At 40.8% G+C, this 20,530-nt stretch overlaps 1 protein-coding gene across 1 annotated transcript; it reads left to right on the top strand.

Annotated features, from left to right (window-relative positions):
* Positions 1-5,898: 5,898 nt before the first annotated feature.
* mpp1 (MAGUK p55 scaffold protein 1) lies at positions 5,899-18,820 on the top strand. Its single transcript, XM_050040672.1, has 12 exons — positions 5,899-6,239; positions 10,902-11,030; positions 11,111-11,189; positions 12,168-12,253; positions 12,374-12,442; positions 15,187-15,383; positions 15,523-15,626; positions 15,720-15,800; positions 16,018-16,098; positions 16,186-16,388; positions 17,874-17,948; positions 18,029-18,820. Exons 1-12 carry the CDS (start codon positions 6,117-6,119, stop codon positions 18,203-18,205), a joined length of 1,404 nt encoding a protein of 467 aa, XP_049896629.1. The 5' UTR covers positions 5,899-6,116; the 3' UTR covers positions 18,206-18,820.
* The last annotated feature ends 1,710 nt before the right edge of the window (positions 18,821-20,530 follow it).

Raw genomic sequence — 20,530 nt, 5'->3', positions numbered from 1 at the left:
TTACTGTTAGCTAACAGTTAACTGTTAACTTAGCCTACTATTGGTGTTCGCTAGCTAACATGTTTGCGCAAGGATTTATGGGTAACAGTTAGCCTGTCGATAATATTATGTATTGTAAATTATTATTATTAAATTATTTGTTTTTTAAGAATAGGCCAATTTATTTTTGCTAACTACAACCTGGTTCCACTCAAATGTTGTCGAATATCGGCATTTGGGCATGACGTCTGCATCAGACACAGACAATAAAAAGCTGTCCTTTCACGTGGGCATGATACACAGCCGGGCGCTATCAGTGTGTAACAGTGTGTCAGGGTATACAGGCAGCCAAACAACAACATAAGGTAAAGAGGCCAAAACTCTAACTAGGGCAGGTGGGAGGGGTCCAACAATCACTGACTTTCACCCGGGAGGCCGGTGTTCCCTTCCCGTATGGCTGTAAATCTAAACCCTGTTATTTTTTTTTTCGAAACACAACCACTTGCAAGGAAAAAACATCAATTCACATTGCTGTACCGGCACAGTTTATTTTGAAAGAGACTGTGTGCTAACTGTGTATGTTGAAGTGTATGTTGAAAAGACACAATGAACCTAACAGGCTGAAGTTCACACGGCGATCCAGAGCATCCACAACAGACGCATCCAGGCTACTTTGCACGTCATATGTTGATGTGGAAAGTCCACGACCAAGCAGTGATAAGTGACAAGGTCAGAGCGAGAACGTGTTGGTTTATAATATGTTGTATTCATGTTAGTATTCATTTTTTAAATATATTTGAATGAAATTTGAATTAAAACATATATTAAATTACCAAACAAAAATCGGATGTATAATACAAGAGGCTCCACTGTTACAACCTGCCCCACTGCTGAGGTAAGTTGTAAGTTAAGAAGAATCAAAAGTTACTCAATTACAAAACATACCCTACACATTAAAATCATATACACTGACCTTTTCCTTTAAGGTCTACATTTCGAAGCTGTACCTGTCAGAGATTAGTGCCTCACATGGAGTTAGTCCAAAAAACAAGTCTGTCGCCTCACTGAAGTAACCAGCTAACACATCCTCTTGCTGTGCATTGAAGACTTTTTGACTGCTGTGGTAGCCCACACAGGGCAGCTGTGTTGAAAATGGCAAAGCCCCCTTTTTTTATTCATTCATCCATTCATAATCCGCAACCACTTATCCTATTCAGGGTTGCGGGAGGGCTGGAGCCTATCCCAACTGGGTGAGAGGCGGGGTACACCCCAGACAGGTTGCCAGACTATCACAGGGCTGACTCATAGAGACAGACAACCTTCATGATCACAGTCACACCTGTGGACAATTTAAAGTCACCAATTAACCTAACCTGCGTGTCTTTGGACTGTGGGAGGAACCGAGAAAACCAGGAGCAAAACCAACAACAAGGAGAACATGCAAACTCCGGACAGAAGGGCCCCTGCTGGCCAGCAGGTTTCAACCCTTAAACCCTCTTGCTGCAGTGCTACAGTACTAACCACTGCACCACCGTGCCACCACTAAAGCCCCTTTTTCTCCAGCCAAAATTTAGCCTAATTTTGGAGCAATATTTAGCTTCTTCCCAACAACATAGCATGACATGGTTGGTACCGATGGATGCCTTAGGTCATGATTAATATATCTTCAATCTAGGTTTTCGCCTTTGCTACATTCAGCTTCGCCTGTCATTGTTACCCATAGGTTGCATCTTAACCACCATTTTCACTGGTGTGACCCCCAGCGCTGGGTTATGTGCTGGCTGTATTTGAATTGCTACAGTTGCAAACTGAAGGTCCATCTTTGGAGCTCCTGCCCACTCTCCTCCTGGCAAGGTAGTTTCCTAGTGGTGGGGAGTGAGGCGGTAAAACTGCAAGGTGTGTTAGTATTGTCTTCAGATGTCTCTCACTTATGAGAAATCAATGCCTACCAAACACTAACTTGATATTTATATATTTGAGACCCCTCTCAAAAGAAAATTCTATGAACCTCTCCCATGTGTGTGTGCTCCAAACATCCATGTGGTTGTTTCCATGGTGCCAAACTGACCCGCAAGTGTACATGGTCCAGTGACTCAACTGTATGGTCAGTTCGGACACTGCGGTTTGTGGTGCTGTTGAGCAGTATTGTGTTATACTATGGTAAGAGCTGTTATTTAGACAAAAATAATAGGAACACCTGTCAGTATAACAATGCATGTGTACTTGCCCACACAACCCATTGAGGAGGTCTAATCAGACAAAATAAGTAAAAACATCTGTGTGCACAATGTGTGTGGCATATTAAAGTTGTGCCTTTTGGCTTAGACAATGGAGCTCAGGCAGACTCAACAGACAAAGCAGAAGAGGATAAACCAGTCTTTGTTTGGTCTAAACTCAAGCTTATAGTCAGCAACAAAGAAAGAAGCAGGCAGGCATGAGATTAGATGAGGAGAGTGGCTGATAGCAGGTGACAGATGTGTAGGCAGGTGAGCAATCAGATGACTGGGGTTTCCCTCAGGGAATCATCAACGATACCCACCGACAGCAGCCTACACAATAGATCTTCTTCACAGCAGACATCTTGACTTGTCATAGCAGCACCAGCACGGGTGTAAGTAATAACATCAGCGATGGCTCTGTGTCCCAGTGAGCCAGCATTCACAATAACAGGACCCTAAAACTGAAGCAGCTATAATGGAATACAGCCATTATTCACTGTATTAGTTACACCTGTGCTTTCCCTCCTGTGACATCTCAAAATGACTTGTGTGAAAGCGGGTCATAATAGCACTCATTAAACATATGACATTTTCTGTGTGAAATAGCACCTTTGCTCTTTTCTCTGAAGGTTAATGTTTTATGACATAAGAGTGTTTTTAGGTTTCCCATTAGGAATGCAACAAGACAAAAAAGTAGCCTAACTTGAGGGTCACTCACTCACCCATCGTGCAGGCTGGAGCACAGGGCAGCGTATTAGAAGATAAATCAGGTGAAACTGTCAGAAGTTGTGTGTCTTGCTCACCTGACAGCATGAAAGGCGTTCTCTACCTGACAGCGAGATGAATGAGAGGCAGAAGTGAAGCCAAAGCCTTGTTAACATTATTCACGAGGAGCCAGACATGTTAGTGGTGGATGGATGGCTGTTACAAATGATGCATGCTGGCTCCCTCTGGAGTCCCCTCTGGAAATTGGCTGCTTATCAGAGAGCAAACACTCATCACCTGGCTGAATACCTCTTTTCTTCTTCCCCAGTGGACGGTCTGTTTTGATGTGCTCCACAATGAAGAGCAATGGGGCCCAGCTGTCTGCACAGAATAGCCTCCACCCTACTGCACACTGGGGTATCCCAAAAAAACAAAAAACAGTTAGTCTAATGGAAGAACGACAGTATATTATACATGAATCATGATGGAGTATCCAAGCAGTTTGAACTGTAACAATATCTGATCATGATTTGTTATGAAGTAATCATTTTTATAAAACTGTTAAACAGACACAAGTGCTTTGTCAATATGGTCATACACTATATAGTCTAAGTAAAGAATGTCCTTTACCAGAAACTTTTCTGGAAATGCATGAAAGGCATTTTCTGTGAGCATAATCAATTTGAAAACCAGTCTTTTGTGATGTTAGGAGCCTATAGTGCAGGCTGTGTAAATGCATCAGGGATAATCACCAGGGTTTTATATTTAAAGGTGTATCTATACTAACACTCAGCCCTTGTCATCAAATAAAATGTTGCTTTTTAATATTGCATCTGTGCACATCATTAGGCCACATGAGATACACATACATGGGAAATATATGTTATGGCCCCCAGATGTTTTAGGGATTTAATTTGCCATTTAGCTCAACAAATCACGTGACCGAAGTTCTCACAATGCTGATTATTAATTAGCAGCCATACAAAGATAGTGCTGGCTGGCGCGTTGTTTTCTAACAGACATCTGTACAAGTCAGCTGCTGGGATCACCATTCGTAGCTCTCCGTTATTATTCGCTTCCTTGTAGCATGATGCGGTAATGCCGCATTCAATTGCTGTCGGACATTTGAAAATTTACGTCTGGTGTCCATTAACTGCTTGAAATGTGACATATGAAGGTGGAATGTTTACCAGAGTGTTTTATTTAGGGGTCCTACAACACGGTAGCGACACTTCTGTTATCTATGATTATTGAATTCCTCCATCATGCCTTGTCAGCTCTCATACTTTATGAAAATGAGATAAGGGTAAAGTTTCATTGGAGGACATTATTAGCCTAATTTGAAAATAGTAAAACGTGAAATAATAGAGTAAAAAAAAAAGACTAAAACAGAGCAAGGCAACCAAACAGTAATGTATAAATGTGGTTCCAATAGACTATTTATAGACTAGATGTCATAAAATCAAAGTATATTTTTTTGTTTGTTTGTTTTGGTTTTTTTCACGTCACTGATCCTCACCTCTATGCCAGTATCTGGCCCAACAATAAGAAAACGTATTTTGCTGGTATTCTTAATGGTATTTTAGAGTTTGTCATTTCCCGGAAACAATAGAAAATGTTGATGACTCATCCTTGGAGGTGTACACTAATTTTGCATCCAATCAAGTGTTTTCTGCGTCCCCCATGACTGTAAATTCAGACAATACCAACTGGCATACAATTATGACTTGTTACGATGCCTGCCGTGCCAACTCCTGAGGTTACTACTTATAATGAGGGCAGGAAAGTATCATCGCAAAAGCCTAACGCCCCCCCACTCATGACTTTTGTCAAAATATACCAGCCAACATTTATACATGGGGCCCATGTGGGTGGTAAATGAGCTGAAAAATGGGCCCTGTATGGGATTGTCCACTGGTTCCACACTGGCCCTGATGCCAATTGCCCACATGGGTTCTGCAAGGGCTACTTGGATACCAAATGGGCACGGGCCTAAAATGGGCATCTTATCTGGAACCCACTTGGGTAAATCCTCCCATTTGGGCAATTGGTATGGGGCCATTGTCCACCCTGTGGGCAGTTGCACACAGCCCATTTTTCAGCCCATTTACTACCCACATAGGCCCCACATACAAACACAGTGTGACTTTGACTTTGCAAGTCCCTCCCTCCCTAGATTCCTGTTTTTATAGCAGACATGTAAATAAGCTGAATCATATAGCCATCTGCTGGCTGTTACTTTAGACTTTAATTACTGTATGGATAAATACAAAGTAATAAGTATGTAGTGCGCACAGGTAACGCAGCGCAATCCTCACAAGATGGTACTGCTGTCCCAGAAATGTATCATGATGTCAGGTAGACATTCTCTATTAAGACATAATGCTATAATATAAACACAGCAGTATATTGGCTAGTCCAGGCCGTGTAAATATAGACAGTGCAGGCAGAGTGGTTGCACTGGGGCCCATGGGGTGTGGGGGCCCATAGAGAAAGTGGGCCCTCCAACTGTATGTTAGGCAAAAAAAAAACAGGTCCTTGTGAGTAATTTAGATGGCTGCCTTAGAAATATGCCTGTGCTCAAAGCAAAACTCCGTTAACTATTTGCTATTTATGCCTTTGAAAAGGCAAACCCATCTCCATTATGTTTTTCTTTCTTTTTTTGTTGTTATAAATAACCAATAACAATCTATAACTACTACAAATTATGTTACAGAATATATGCTTACCCTACAAGAGCTATAAATAAATTATACAATCAAATGAGTAATCCCTAATTTGAGGCACTGAGGCTCGTTGTTACTACCTTACGCCTCTGGGCTGGCCTATCATGTATGTTACAAAAATAAACCTGTCACGTGGTCTATTGTGCTTTAATTTCCGTGTGGGGACATTAATAGGCAGTATAGGCAGCTGGAGTACTAGGATTTCCGAGCTTACAGTAGGTCATTGAAGGCGTCATAAGCCTGCCCCTCTGAGCAGCACTCAGCTGCATGTTTACTTGCTTTGTCAGCGCTCCCCGCAGCAGATATCTCATGAACCTCATCTGCTGCTGATCAAAACCTTGGACTTTTATCCCTCAGAGTGATTTATCACACCGTCAGGCCTCCTTATCAGCAGTTTCCTCTCTCGCAACATTTTGTGACTAGCCACTTGCGGACCTTGAGCCGGGGCTCACCGGGTTCACAGCTTTTTTTTCTAGCTAACGGAAAGATGACGTTAAAATCCAATAAAAACGAACCCGCAGTCAAACTGGAGTCGGTGAACAGCGTCCGGACAGCCCTCTCCGACCTCTACCTGGAGCATCTCCTTCAAAACAAACCAAAGACAGACAAGGTAAGGTGTCGTTTTAACCGTCCTTTTTATTTTATTTTTTATTTTTGCCCCCAACATCTTGGTGTTTGCTTGCTTCCCGGAAGCAGAGGTGGGACACATGACCGTTGTTTGTCCCTCGACAAGATCGTTAAAAATAGACCCAGTTGTGATCTGACGACACAACTTAGAGCAACTAAATGTGTTGATCTCTTAACAAAGAATTATACGTATAGATGTTGCTTCACAGATCAGCAGGTCTGTGTCAGTAACCACTGCATTGCTCACTACTGCTCAGTCAGCCTTAGTTAAGTCCCAGTAGACATTACATTGGCAATTTCACTTCTCCATTCCTCCCAAAACTACTTGTTGGAATCATCTGACAAATTCCGGTCTTCATCACGTGTCAGGCTGTTTAAATGTCTTGCTGTGATTACAGGACAATGAGCCTGTAAGACAGTGGCACACACTCCATTATAAAGTCATGTTTAACTGTGACAGTAAAGTCATCTTAGAGAAACATCTGTAGTTTCTGGTTTAATGTCATGCAATATAAAAGAAGATAAACAGATGGGAAATTAAGTTTTTAACTATGCTGTGTAACTTAGCCTGCAGCTATGAGTGCTGCTGATGAATCAGTGTCAACAGTCAGCTGAGGCCAGCCAGGTTGTTTACTCCATCACAATGTACCAGGTTATTTTAGGTATAAACTTGTTTTCAAGTGAAGGCCGGATTATGTTGAGAAACCACTGACTTAAAGCCGGACAACACCTGATATGTGTGACCACGAAGTACTTAAAACAGCTGCAACTTTTCAGTGATTGGGAAACTTAAGCACTTGACAAACCCCAGACCTCGACTCTGGCAGCCAGTAACGCCGAGGGAACTCTTTGTCCTAAAGTACTTCTCTGAAATTGAAAAGTCAGCACTGAGCTGCTGAAGGAAACGGCCAAAGGAGGAAACTCCTTTCCTGACATCAGCAGTTTGCAGCTCAATAGCCTTGAGTTACAGTCTTTTGCTCGGTGCCATTTGTGAAATCAGTGTCTTGAAGTGGGGTCACACGGTTCATTATCTCACAGTGCAGGCTGCAGTGTGTAATGCAGCTCCTATTGTGATACATGAGTGTATATTTTACCCGACACCTAGCTTATGTACTGTATGTTCTGGGTTCTTAAGATTGATTATGTAAAGTGAGTTCTGCTGTTCCAGCTCAGTGGTGTTGTCTACTCCACATACCTACTGTGCCCTGCCTCTACATAGAAAGTCTCTCATGCATTTCAACTCCAGAACAACCCCTTGTCACTCTCTGTCATGCTGAGACCCAAACAAGTATATGCAAGTCTGGCTTAAAGCAGCTAAAATCTATCATGAGATGGACGACTGGAGGTATTACTTCTTCAGCAGCCCTTCCAGCTATTTCCGTATACTCTATCCAAATTCTTCCAGTCCCATATAGGTCAAGTATTGATCTCCTACTGTGTTCTTTCAAGAGATCGATGCCTCTTAGCCTTTTGGCAGGAGACCCACCCTAAATCCAACTGGGGGAAAGGATGAATTATTAATATTTCTGGGCAAAATCATCTCAGGAGAAGGAACAGATGAGGAAAGAGACAGATTGTATTATAATGTAATCAGCCTTATTAGATCATGGTGCTGTGTGGTACAAAAAAGCAGGCAGAACAATAGGACAATCACAGTGCATTATCTTATCGGAGATTGGCTCACTGAAATGCACTCACTGTTTGATCTTCTTCAAATAAACCTAATCCACCTTTAGATGAGACGACAATGGCTTTCTCTTGGGTGTTTGTCACAATGGCTGCCACAGGAGAGATGTTGGGGGGTCATGTAGCCTCTCACTCCCTCCCAACCTACTAAAGACTAATCCAAACACCCTCATCCTGGACTCATACACCTTTTGTCCTCTTTTAAACCATCTGATCAATAATCATACTGTAATCTCACAGTAAAGGTCGCACTACTTGCACTGCGTCCATGGCACACATGTACAGTTTACAATTTAGCATTATATAAGCTACGTTGATAAGTGTGGTATTGTTGTTGTTTTTTTACACATGATCTTTCTTGCTAAACTGCCGTAACGGTACAGATGTCCTCTGAGATTAATTAACCACATTATCTCTACTTCTCCTGCTTATCCTGTTTATCCTGTTGCTTGTCCACACCCAAGACTGGCATTCACATGTCTGAAAGGGCTTCCTGACCTTGGTTATAATAACATGTGTTGACTGTTACCAGTGATTGGAACCTGTTGTGATAATCCAGATGAATGCCTTCAATCATTCATGTCGTTACACTCTGATAGTGTGAGTGATAGAGCTCATTGTCAAGATCCTGATGAGACGTATTTAATTAAAAAAGGCTCTCAGTGCCAATCCAAATCTAATCACGTGACTGTTTCAGCATTCAGTGGACAGACATGTCACCTCTATGGCCTGCTGTGTGTGAGAAATCTGTTATATTCTTCAGATAGCTGCAGGTTTTGTGCTGGAGCCTATAGATTTAACTTATGTCAGTTTCCTTCCTGCTCACTCTGAGGGTCAGCACTTTGTTGAGAGGGAATAAAGTCAGCTCTGTGCCTTGAGGAGAATGACCCTATGTTTGTTAAGATAGATTTCACAGTTAGTCCTGCCTCTATAGGGCCCTTAAAGAAGTTTCTCTAAACTGGGAAAAACCGTAAGCGTCATTATAAGATCGCCCGGCTGGTGCAGTCTCTGGTACTTCAACACACTTTTATCCAGTCAATTTACAGTAGTCATACGATCACAAATAAATGGATTCATAAAGTTTCTTTCACACTGCCTTTGGAGCCAATCTGCTCACCAGAAAATGTTTGCATCGTACGTTTCTGCAAACCATGGATACATTACATTTGTATATTATTATGTTAAAAAAAACACTTGGTTATGGTTTGGAATAGATCATGTTTTGGCTTGAAGTACTTGGTTTTGGGGGCACAATTCAGCCTAGAAAAGCAGCAATGTCTCTGTAAAAAAACAACTGCTTTTCATGCCCTAGTGGAAAACCAGCAGAGAGGTTGCTTAAAAAAACACACAGGCTAAAAAGCTGCCAGAAAAACAGCAATAACTCACTAAAACACAATCAGTTTTGCTGTTTGTTGGTCTTGAACAGTGGTCTGCAACTTTGCAGGCGTCTCACCAAGGTGACACACCATCCACCATCCCCTCCACCCAATGACAAAATCAGCTCATAAACTATGTCACTTTAGAAATGTTGATATGATATTGCAGAAATATACAACTTTTTTTTCTGGCGACTGGGCTGTTGGAGCAGTTCTAACTGAAAATAAAGTTTATGCCATCAGGCGTAACAAGTAAAAACACCTGTCGGAGCTCAGAGATCAAAATCAGTGTGTGGTGTGTTTAAGAACAAATTTACATGTGGTGATTTTATCTGGAGCAACATTGCTGCACAGATTCCTTTCTCAGAGGATGTATAATTTCATCTGTTCACCATGGGATCCCATCCACTCCCCCCTGGCTCTGTACAGTCCTGACACATAACAGCCCAAGGCTGGTAAATAACTATCATGTTGCACAGAAAAGCGACTGCTTGGCTTTCACTGCTGCTGCAGCTGAGCACTGTTTACTCAATGATTATTAAGTTTTCCAAAGGAGCCAAAATAATGTGAACACTGACACACAAGCTACATATTGAAGATAATGTTACCAAGAATACATATTTTTAATTAAAAGGGGCTTGAAAGGAATTCATAAGAGAAATAAAGGGAGTATAAACTCCTGCCTGTGTGACACACCAAACTGCTGTGACAGTACGTATAGTATTTTAGGGCCGAGGTGATAGGCAAGAGGGTGATAATGACATTTATGGGTTTATTGTAGTGCTGATGCAGGAAGATAGATAATATAGTTTTTTGCTGAAGCAGTGCTGAAAATTTGTGCTGATGCAAGTAATTGTGTCTCTGATGTCACTTTGGTGACTAATTTATGGACCTTTTGATATTGTGCAGTACTTGTTCTATATTACACATGGGTACTAGCCACATAATGCCAGTTTACTCCTAAGGAATCCTTATAGGGTGTGTTATATATTTAATGTGATTTCTCAATGATGGAAGAGGAGCTTTTCCTCACACATATATTTCCTCTTCGACAGTGATCTGCAGCAGAGACCATCTTTGTTGACACTATGGAAATAGCCAGGAAATTTTCCAGGGATATGCATTTTCTGTCTTTGGGTTAAGTGTAAAAGCAGAGTGCGACTCCACAGAGTCAGCCTCTGGTTGCGTCTTTGATGTCTGTGTAACATTTGAAAATCCATTCACACTCCATACTGTGAAGAGCTGGTTTCCTTACATTAACGCCTGTCTTTGATGTGATCACCTGATGAGACTGCTGGTATCCATGACCACATGAACCAGGTGGACCAGATCACTGGACGTGACTAATGAGGTGTTATAACACCGGGTTAATTTTCAACCTTGAACATATGTTGAAACTGCAAATGAAACATAGCTGTTGGCACACGTTAGCAGAGAGCTTCCACTGCAGTGATTGGAAATACCAGTGTGATAATGACCCGACGTGTCCAGGTGCACTGACTGTAAATCTGGGGTTAAATGATTTGCATAAAGGGATGTTTTCAGAGTTGATTTCATTTTGGTTTTTTTTGTTTTTTTGACAGGCTGCTATGCAAACCTACGAGAATAAGGGGGCTGAGGTTTACAGTAATGGCAGTGCTGGACACATGAACGGCACAGAGCTGACCAGGATGAAGGAAGTCGAATTTGAAAAGAATTCTTCAGAACCACTGGTACGAGTATCTGCCTCCACACACACAATGTTGATGAAATGTGTGTATTTGTGTGTGCTGACTGTGGTCTCTGTCTGCAGGGGGTCACTCTGAAGCTTAACGACAAACAAAGGTGCACTGTGGCCAGGATACTGCACGGGGGCATGATCCACAGACAAGGTCAGTAATCACATATTGATCTGATTTGAGTGTTATTGTATGCTGACCTGGTGTGTGTTGGAAAGAAAGCTCTCTGCCCAAAAGGTCAACGGTTTATCCAATGCAGTCACAGCAAATCAAGCTTAGCATTAGCAACTGTGTATACAGGAGGAGGTCAACACATAATTGTCTCAGGCCATACATAAGATAAGCTGTAAAATGATGAACTATTACAAGGATATGACAAATATATTGTTCACATGACTCTGTTATGATTTGAGATTCAGATTGCCACTCGATATTATACATTTTAATACACTGATTCAGCATCCTACTTGTATCCAGATAGGCTCTGTAAGCTCTATACGATGTTACAGAAATGTCACTAAACAACAATGTGTCGTTCTTTGAGGGGCTGCATTCATGTGGTGTTGGAATAATCTTAAAAATGACTTTCTAATCATATTTCATGGTTCACTTGTTCCGTTTCCTTTGCTCTTCATCATTTACATGTTGTTTAAACACTCTGAGCAATAGAATACAACACATCTTCTCTGTAGCATGTTGTTTCCACATTACAACTGAAAGCTCATGAACACAACAAAGTCAGAAAAACAACCAACCAAGAAGTAACAAAAATGCACCACTGCCCTTGACTGGTAGAGGGCTCCACTTGAGTCTGCTTCTGTCACTTTTTGTTCACTCATCATAGCAGGCAGCGTGAGCAGTTCTCTATTATAATAGTGAGTGGGCGAGCACTTGGACATTTGACAAGCTGACCCGGTACATACTGGACACTAAAAAGACCTGTTCAAAAGATTCATTTTCACCAGTTGCTATTTTCTTGTCTTTAGATTCTCCCTTAGGAGAATAAAAGTTACTTCAGTAGCTGCAAGAACATTTTAGCACTACAATAACTGCAAAATAGAAACTGAGCTGGAACACAGAGGAGCATTTGTGAAATAACTCCACTTATCCCGGTTTTCTTCCTCTTTCCAGGATCCTTACATGAAGGGGACGAAATAGCAGAAATCAATGGGAAAAGTGTGCTAAACCATACTGTAGATCAGCTACAAAAGATCCTGGTAAGTTCACACCTAATCACTTAGAATTTGATTTTGACACTAAGGTCAAAGCAAATCTTTACGTAAATATCACACCTATGCAACTAGATATGAGTAAAGCTGTGTCATCTTTCCTTGCAGAAAGAAACAAACGGAGTCGTCACAATGAAGATTATTCCCAACACGCAGAGTCGATCCCGCGTCTGTGAGGTAATGACATGACCGGCGCAATGTGCACTCAGCTGTGGTATTGGGGTGAATTTTGTTTTGTGTATCACACACGAGTGCACGAGTAAACCAAATAAGCTTTACATTCAAATCCAGTGGTACCCTATAGAGGTGTAATCTACAAAGATGGGTTTGCATTGCATTTCTTTCAGTTTTTCCTCCACAATTTACTCTTTAAAAGCATTTTGTTCTTTATTAGGTGAATCTTCTGTTAGTCAATGAACAACTCAGGTGACTATCAAGTAAATTCAAATCCACATTAGTTTTGCTAGTTTAACTTGAACCACTTTGGTAGTGTGTTTCATTCTGCCATCTACTGGCCACAACTCATCACATTCTCTCCGGCAGTATTTTCATGTGCTTGCTATAGATGAAAAATGGCTGCTGCCTTCATTTTACAACATAAAACAATAGTCTTTTTTGACCACAAAGAAAAAGTACATTACATTAAGTGATGTGACTCCTGTCTCAATACAGTCTATCACTGCATTAAGTTCCGACTTTGCTGTGGTCAGTGATGGCAGTCTACTGAAAAGCTTATAGTCCATTAATATGTAGGCGTAGTTAATATGCTCTTCATTGTTTAATGCTCACAGAGCATCATTTTTGGTGACCCAGAGTACTCCAGTATACCCTTACTACACAATGGGTATATTAAATTGTCTTTGTACAACAACCACTGGAGTATCTGGGGGAAACCACTAATGTTCATGACCTCTACTAACAATAGTAACATTTTACCCTGAGGAGAATTTACATGTGTTCCTGCTGTGATCTTTGACAGTTCAGGCAAAAAACCCCAATGTGAGCAGCTTCTCAACTGGATGTTAATTGGATACCAAATTAGTGATCTGTGGGGATTTTCCAGAGATCTGTTCTATGAGAAGTTCTGAAGATATGATGTGTTTTCTGCAGGTCAGCTGCAGGACGACAATTGATCATTTGATAAATTAGACTTAAGGCCTGGACCTGGGAGAAAATAATTCATTTTCACAACATGAATTGAGCTGTCTAAGATCATATCGTGAACATGTAAATTCTATTAAAGGGTGAATTTCCCATTTAACTTTGTGTTAGACATTCTCAATGTGAGTATTTATTCTTTAGAATTTGGATGTATGGACAAGAACTGTAGATCCCTGAAATCCGACAGTTGCTGGTTCATACATGTTCGTAATGATCGTCTCTCATTACAGCAACATGAGTATGTTTTGTTCACTGCAGTTGTCAGCAAGCTGTTGACAGCTTATGATGTACTGCTACTTATGGCAATGCACTTAAGAGCAATCATGGTAGAGCTGAGGTTAAGATTTTGAACATATACTCGAGATGTACCACTTCTTTATGGCCTAAATATTGAAGAAGAGCAAAATGTTGAATATTTAATTTCAAGCTTTGCATGAGCTTACTTAAAGGGACAGTTCACCCCAAATCAAAAATACATGTTTTTCCTTTTGCCTGTAAAGTGTAATTTGTCTATCTAGATTTTTTTGGTTTGATTGAGGAGTGTTGGAGATATCTGCTGTAGAGATGTCCGCCTTCTCTCCAATATAATGGAACTAGATGGCACTTGGCTTGTGGTGCTCCAAGAGCCAAAAAGGTAGCCTACATTTTAAAAAAGAACTCAACAGCAATGTCTCTTTCAAGAAATCATGACCCAGTTACTCAAGGTAATCCACTTGCCTTGTTGTTAGCAGTGTCATTTAGGAACTACTTTCTTTCTACAGAGCTACACCTGCTTAATGCATTACCATGCTGAAGGAAGCGAGCATCTACTACTAGCTCACCACCAGAACACCACTGACCTAGCTAACGCTACAGCTCAGCTGAGGAGGACGCCATTAATGTTACATCTCACTCTGTCACGAGCACGAGCCTTTTGGCCATGAGTAGATACACACTTCCTTCTGTTGGGTGATACAGTTGGCAGATGTAGCTCAGTAAAAAGAAAATAGTTCCTACATAGAACTGCTGAGAACAAGGTCTTTTGATTATGGGTCATTATAACTGGGTCATAATTTCTGGAAAGAGGCATTGCTGTTGAGTTTTTCAAATGTACTTTTTTGGTGCTTTGAGCACCACAAGCCGAGTGCCATCTAGTTCCATTATATTGGAGAGATGGCAGACACCTCTAAGGCCGATATATCCAACACTCGACAACTCGCACCAAAGCAATCTCAACTTATAAATAACACTACAGGTAAGAGGAAGATATGTATTTTTGATTTAGGGGTGAACTGTTCCTTTAAACCCCACAGCGTAAACAATGACTGTCCAACATTAGACTGATTAAAGTGTTTTTTCAGTATATTACTGAACTGCAAAATATCTGTTTCTTTTATAACAACTATTCATGTATTCATACACTTAAAAACAATGGCAGTCATGCTCAGCAAGCATCAGGTGCAGCAGTACGTCATTTGTGACAAATATCTCAGAACGGATTAATTGAAAACTGAAGAAATGTCCTCATAGAGCTCAGAGAATGTGTAGAAGGTTTTCTGTGTTTCAAAGTCCAAGAGTAGCTGAAAGATACTTTTAAAAAGTTTGTCCTCAGCAGCAATAAATAAACGCACATCAGAGACTGTTACAATGGGAGATTGAACATGCTGGTAAAGTCTTCAGATTGTAATTAACGTTCAGTAACACCAAATACATACCGTAGTGTTTATGAGCTCCTTCTGTTCCCAAAAAGTGAATACAGCATATTTACTGTTAATCTACAGATGTACATGAGGGCCCAGTTTGACTATGACCCCATCAAGGATGACCTCATCCCATGCAAAGAGGCAGGTCTGAAGTTTCAAACTAATGACATCATTCAGATCATCAACAAGCAGGATCCCAACTGGTGGCAGGGCAGAGTGGAGAGCAGCGCTTCTGACTTTGCTGGTCTGATTCCCTCCCCAGAGCTCCAAGAATGGTAAACAGCTCTGTCATACTATCTGACAAAGAATCCTGCAGTATGAGGTCACATGTACCATGACTTGCCAAAGACTGACACAAAATTATCTGCATTATCATCAGTATGGACAAAGTCTTAACCTTAATCTCTTTGTCAGGAGGGTGGCAAGTAAAAGCAAGGCCAGAGAGGGCAGTCAGTCCTGCAGCCCATTTGGAAAGAAAAAGAAGTGCAAAGACAAGTACCTGGCTAAACACAGCTCGAGTGAGTGCCACTGGAATCATGTTTCCTGGATGTTTTTATTCTCAGTTGCACTGTTATACAGGTTTGTCCAAAACAAAATCCCTTCTGTTGCAGTTTTTGACCAGCTGGATGTGATTTCTTATGAAGAGGTTGTCCGGCTGCCTGCTTTCACAAGGAAAACACTGGTGCTTATTGGTAAGCTCAGTTACATTATTTACAGTGGTATCAGCTAAAGGTATAATAAGGCATTTCTGATCATCCATACTGATGCACGTTCTCACAAACATGCTACAAATCTTGTAAATTTAAAGGTAGTTTAATTCTGGGCGTTTTCCTACGACCAGATAATCAGACATAAAGGTTAATGCCTGATTAAAAAGTCCTTAGAAATTCAAAATTTTGCTGTGTTTAGGTGCACCTGGCGTAGGAAGGAGCCATATTAAAAGTGCACTACTGACCAGATACCCTGAGAAGTTCTCCTACCCTGCACCACGTGAGTAGATGCAGACACTTATTCCATTTATACACCGACCACGTTTTCTGGATTGTCCCTTTGCTAAGTCTTTAACACTCTACACAGACACCACCAGACCCCAGCGTAAGGAGGAGGAGAATGGACAGGAATATTTCTTTGTCTCCAATGAGGCCATGACCAAGTTCATCTCTGGGAATGAGCTGTTGGAGTACGGCAGCTTCCAGGGGTATATGTTCGGTACCAAAATCGAGACCATCCAGAAGATCCACGACCAGGGCAAAATCGCTCTGCTGGATGTAGAACCACAGGTTAGCATTCACAGGTTGTTCTGGAGAGGTGATATGAAAGGACCAGTCGTGATTGATGGAAATTGTGTGATTATTTGAGGGTGGCTTTTTATGACTCTATGAGCTGTTTGAAAGTATTTTAAATGTTAAGATTAACCTACATAAACCTGAGCAGCAGCTCTTTTTTGCTGCTGTGGCTGTTAACAGCAAGGGGAATGATGGATGTATTTAATCTTACTTCTTTCATTAAAAATTAAGGCATAAATAAGCAATGTGAATTCATAAATCAAAATCAGACCCACACTCTTAGAAATAAGGGTTTCAAGAGCTTTTTTCATGAAGGGCTGAGGTTCTACCCAGAACCATTGTCTTCTAAAGAACCCTGTTTTTAAAGGGTTATTCAAGAGTTCATTGTAAGACTAAATTTTCCATTAAGGACCCTTTTCATCCGAAGAACCCTCTTTTGAAGGAAGAGTTGTTCATGGATTGTTGAAAGGATCCTTGCTTTCAAATATTCAAATTGTTTCAAATGGTATTTTTAAATGTAGGGTTAGGGTTAGGTCCTCTCTGCCACTGAGCATCTTGGTAGAGTTGAGATCCATTGCACCATTGAAATAGTAAAGACTGTAGTGGCAGTGATTGCACCATACTTTCGCCTCCTAAAAATGTGATCATGAACCGTGTTTGGTTCGGGTTGCGCTGAGGCACATCAGCCCTGGCCCTTTGAGAGCCTCATTAAACCCAAGGCTGCTGGATGCGGTTCCCCTGACCCAAGCTTAACTTGTTAAATGAAAAACATAATAAGCGGAATGTTAAAGGGTTCTTGGAAACCTCCTGGGTGGGTTGTAGATGAAACCCTTGGAATATAACAGGGTTTGCACCCTTAAAAGGTGGATTTGTTTTGGATAGAACCCCCAGAGAGTTATAGGTGGAACCATTAGACCATATAAGGGTTCCTGGTTAAACCTTTCTCTTGCCTCTTCTCCACCAAATTAGCTCTGGTCCTTGAACTTTTTTGTCGAAATCTGAATGGTTCAAAATCAGGTGCAGAAACGGGAACGGAACCATTTCCATGTTGGTGGAAATGGGCAACAGATGGTTCTGGGTAGAATCCTTTATGTTGGTGTCTAGGTAGAGCTCTCTGAAAAGGTTCCAGATAAACCTTATATAAAGGGTTCTACCATAAACCAAAAAGGGTTCATATGGTGCCAAGCCAAAGAACACTGTATGGTTGTAGTTAGCACGTCTTGTTCTAAGACTATTCTCTGTCTTTGGTGAAGTAAAAGGTTTATTCGCCTACATTGAGCTGCTACCACTTGTCCACTAATATACTGTATACTACAGACTGCATACAGGGACATAACAAAAGTATCTGTCTCACTCTATTTAGAAAAAGAGATAAAGATGCTCTCCTAGGGGAGAAGGTGGTAATTTTATCCTTGTACAAACTGTATCTGTCGTTAATCACTCTAATGCAATTCTTCTTTTCTTCCACAATTAATGTAGACCTTGAAACTCCTGCGAACAGCTGACTTTGCACCTCTCGTGGTGTTCATTGCTCCGACCAGCACGGCTCCCCAGGTAGTACATTTTTATTGAAATAAATAAAAAAATCTCCATCAGCCAACACCTGCTGACCCTTTGTGTCTTGTCTCTTATAGACGGAAAACCTGCAGATGATCCAGAAAGAGTCGGACGCCATTTTAGCCACATATAGACACTTCTTTGATGTGGTTCTTGTCAACAACGATGTGGATGAAAGTGTGAAAGGTGTGGAGGAGGCCATGGAGCATGCCAGCTCCACCCCACAGTGGGTGCCTGTATCATGGGTGTACTGACAGGCCCCTAGTGTAATACCTTTCTGTTTGTTAAAAAGCAGTGCAATATCACTCCTTACACAAAACAAGTTAGTAATGTCCCAGGTGTGTATGGGTTTACTTTTGGTTCATGTTAATTGTCACTGAGATATTTTGCACATATGCATCCAAAAAATGAGCAATATGTAGAAGAGTTTATTTTAGAAAGTTGAGAACCTCACCGACGGTGTGTTATTTGGTTGTTTCGACATTTGTGCTTGAGGCTTTTGAGGGGCTAAGGGATCGTTTTGGTGCCGCACACCTTCTGTGATTGTTGGAATGTGAGCTAATGCAAAATAGGACCACAACTGTGAATGAAATCCTCCCTTTGAAATGACAGGATTTTATCATGTAAAGCATTATCTCGGGATTCATTGTGTGTTTTTCTGTTGTCATTAGATTGTGCCATGAAATTGAGATTCTGAAACTGTTTGTTCTTGCAATATATTTAACTCCATACATCATCCTCTACCCCAAATCTTTCAGTCAGTCATAGACAACCTCACCTGTGTCATCTCATCAAAATTGTATACCTCATGGGGTACTGTAAAGGCACTTTTAAACAAAAAAATAAAATTCCCAGCTCTGTTGCAACTACTTCTATGACTGTGTTTCATGTGAAAACCTGTTCTCTAAGGTCCTGAAGGAAAACTGCAGCAGATTTATGTTTTAGTGTTCATATCTACCTCACTTTATTCAGAAGAAGTCTCGGCTCAAGGCTTTTATCAATTATAGATCAAGACTTTCTGTATCTGAGCTGTACAATACAAATAATGTACCTGTATCTCCCACACATTACAATTCTTCCCTCATCCACAGTGTGAGAGACATCGTTACAGGTTATACATGACAATGAATTTGTTCACAGTACTGCACAGTGTCCTTGGTGCCTTGATGGAATTATGTGGTTAATGAAATCAAAATATATCATGAGGAATATCGCCTCATTCTGTGAAGTGCACAACCATGTAAATCATTTAACCTTTATACATTCCCTCTCTTTAATATCCATTTTGAATACAATATATCAAAATAAGCATATGAGTTGAATAAGCAAAAAATGCATCAACAGAACAGGCACATTGAGTGGTGGAAGTGAGAACATCATAGAGCAACTAAGCATTTTTGGTGTGGTGTACTGAAACCTTAGATGGGCTATAAACAAATGGGCAGTGACAAGGCATACAGTCACACATTGTGATAATTCTTCCCTGATCTACAAATTTGATTATTATCATCAGCTCAGAAAAAGGGATCATGAGGAAAACTGTGTGTCAATAAGACCTACGAATTTAAGTTTTTTATATATAGACTTTTTAAAAGTCAGTATCAAAATTTTGCAGGATAATTACAAAAAGAATGAGTGAAAGGGTGCCAAAAATACAATATAAGAAACTTTACTTAGCATGAAATTATAGTTTCCCACAAAAACATAAGTGCAACTATCTCTGCACTTGTTTTTTAGGGATGTTAGCCACAAAACAAAGTTGTCCTATGGCACCATCATGTGGGCTGCACCAAATTAACATCACCCTATGAGCTTAAACAGGGGTCTGCATTGTTTCTCAGGCCAAGGACCCCTTAACTGAAAGAGAGACAGGATAGGGACCCCCCTACTACACATGTTGTGTAAAACTGAATTGAACTTGAGATAATTGTGTGAATATTTTCAGGTCTTCTCTCGTTTGTGCCAGCCTGTAGCTGCTATGTTAGCATCAGTTGTAGCATGGCTAGGTGTGTTAGCCTCACCTTCTGCACTTTAGATGATGGTTTCTGAGGTGGACAGTGTGTCAGAGTTTCTTGCTCAAAAAGTTACAAAAGGATCCATTGTGGCTCACAAGAATGTCCATACACTTGGAATTAGAATATACAGCTAATTGGCCATTATGTTTTAATAGTACATAGAGTTAGCTAACTAGTTCACCTCGCCAGTATGGTGAAGCCCTGCACAGTGATTTAGCATTAGCTAGCTCGCATGAATGTAAAAGGATTCATGAGGAACAGTACTGTAAACTAAATGTTTTCTTATGTTTTATGAATAGGGCGATTTATTTTTGCTATTAAGATGTTGGATTCATGTTAATGTGTCAATCTTAGACATGTTTTAGTTTTTGAAAACAAATAATAAAGGAACAACATAAAATTTAAATTATCAAACAATAACTTGGCGGCTCCCTTGCAGTAACTGTGATGACTCCCTTGGGGTCATGAACCCCTCGTTGAAGACCCAGGAAATGAAAGACTGAAGTTATTTACTTTTTGGAAAATAGGCATACATAGTTTGCACATACAGTGTTCAGATGACAA

The sequence above is a fragment of the Epinephelus moara genome, chromosome 3 (genome assembly GCF_006386435.1).
Source record: "Epinephelus moara isolate mb chromosome 3, YSFRI_EMoa_1.0, whole genome shotgun sequence".
Taxonomy (NCBI): domain Eukaryota; kingdom Metazoa; phylum Chordata; class Actinopteri; order Perciformes; family Serranidae; genus Epinephelus; species Epinephelus moara.
This window is presented reverse-complemented; position numbering and strand designations above follow the sequence as displayed.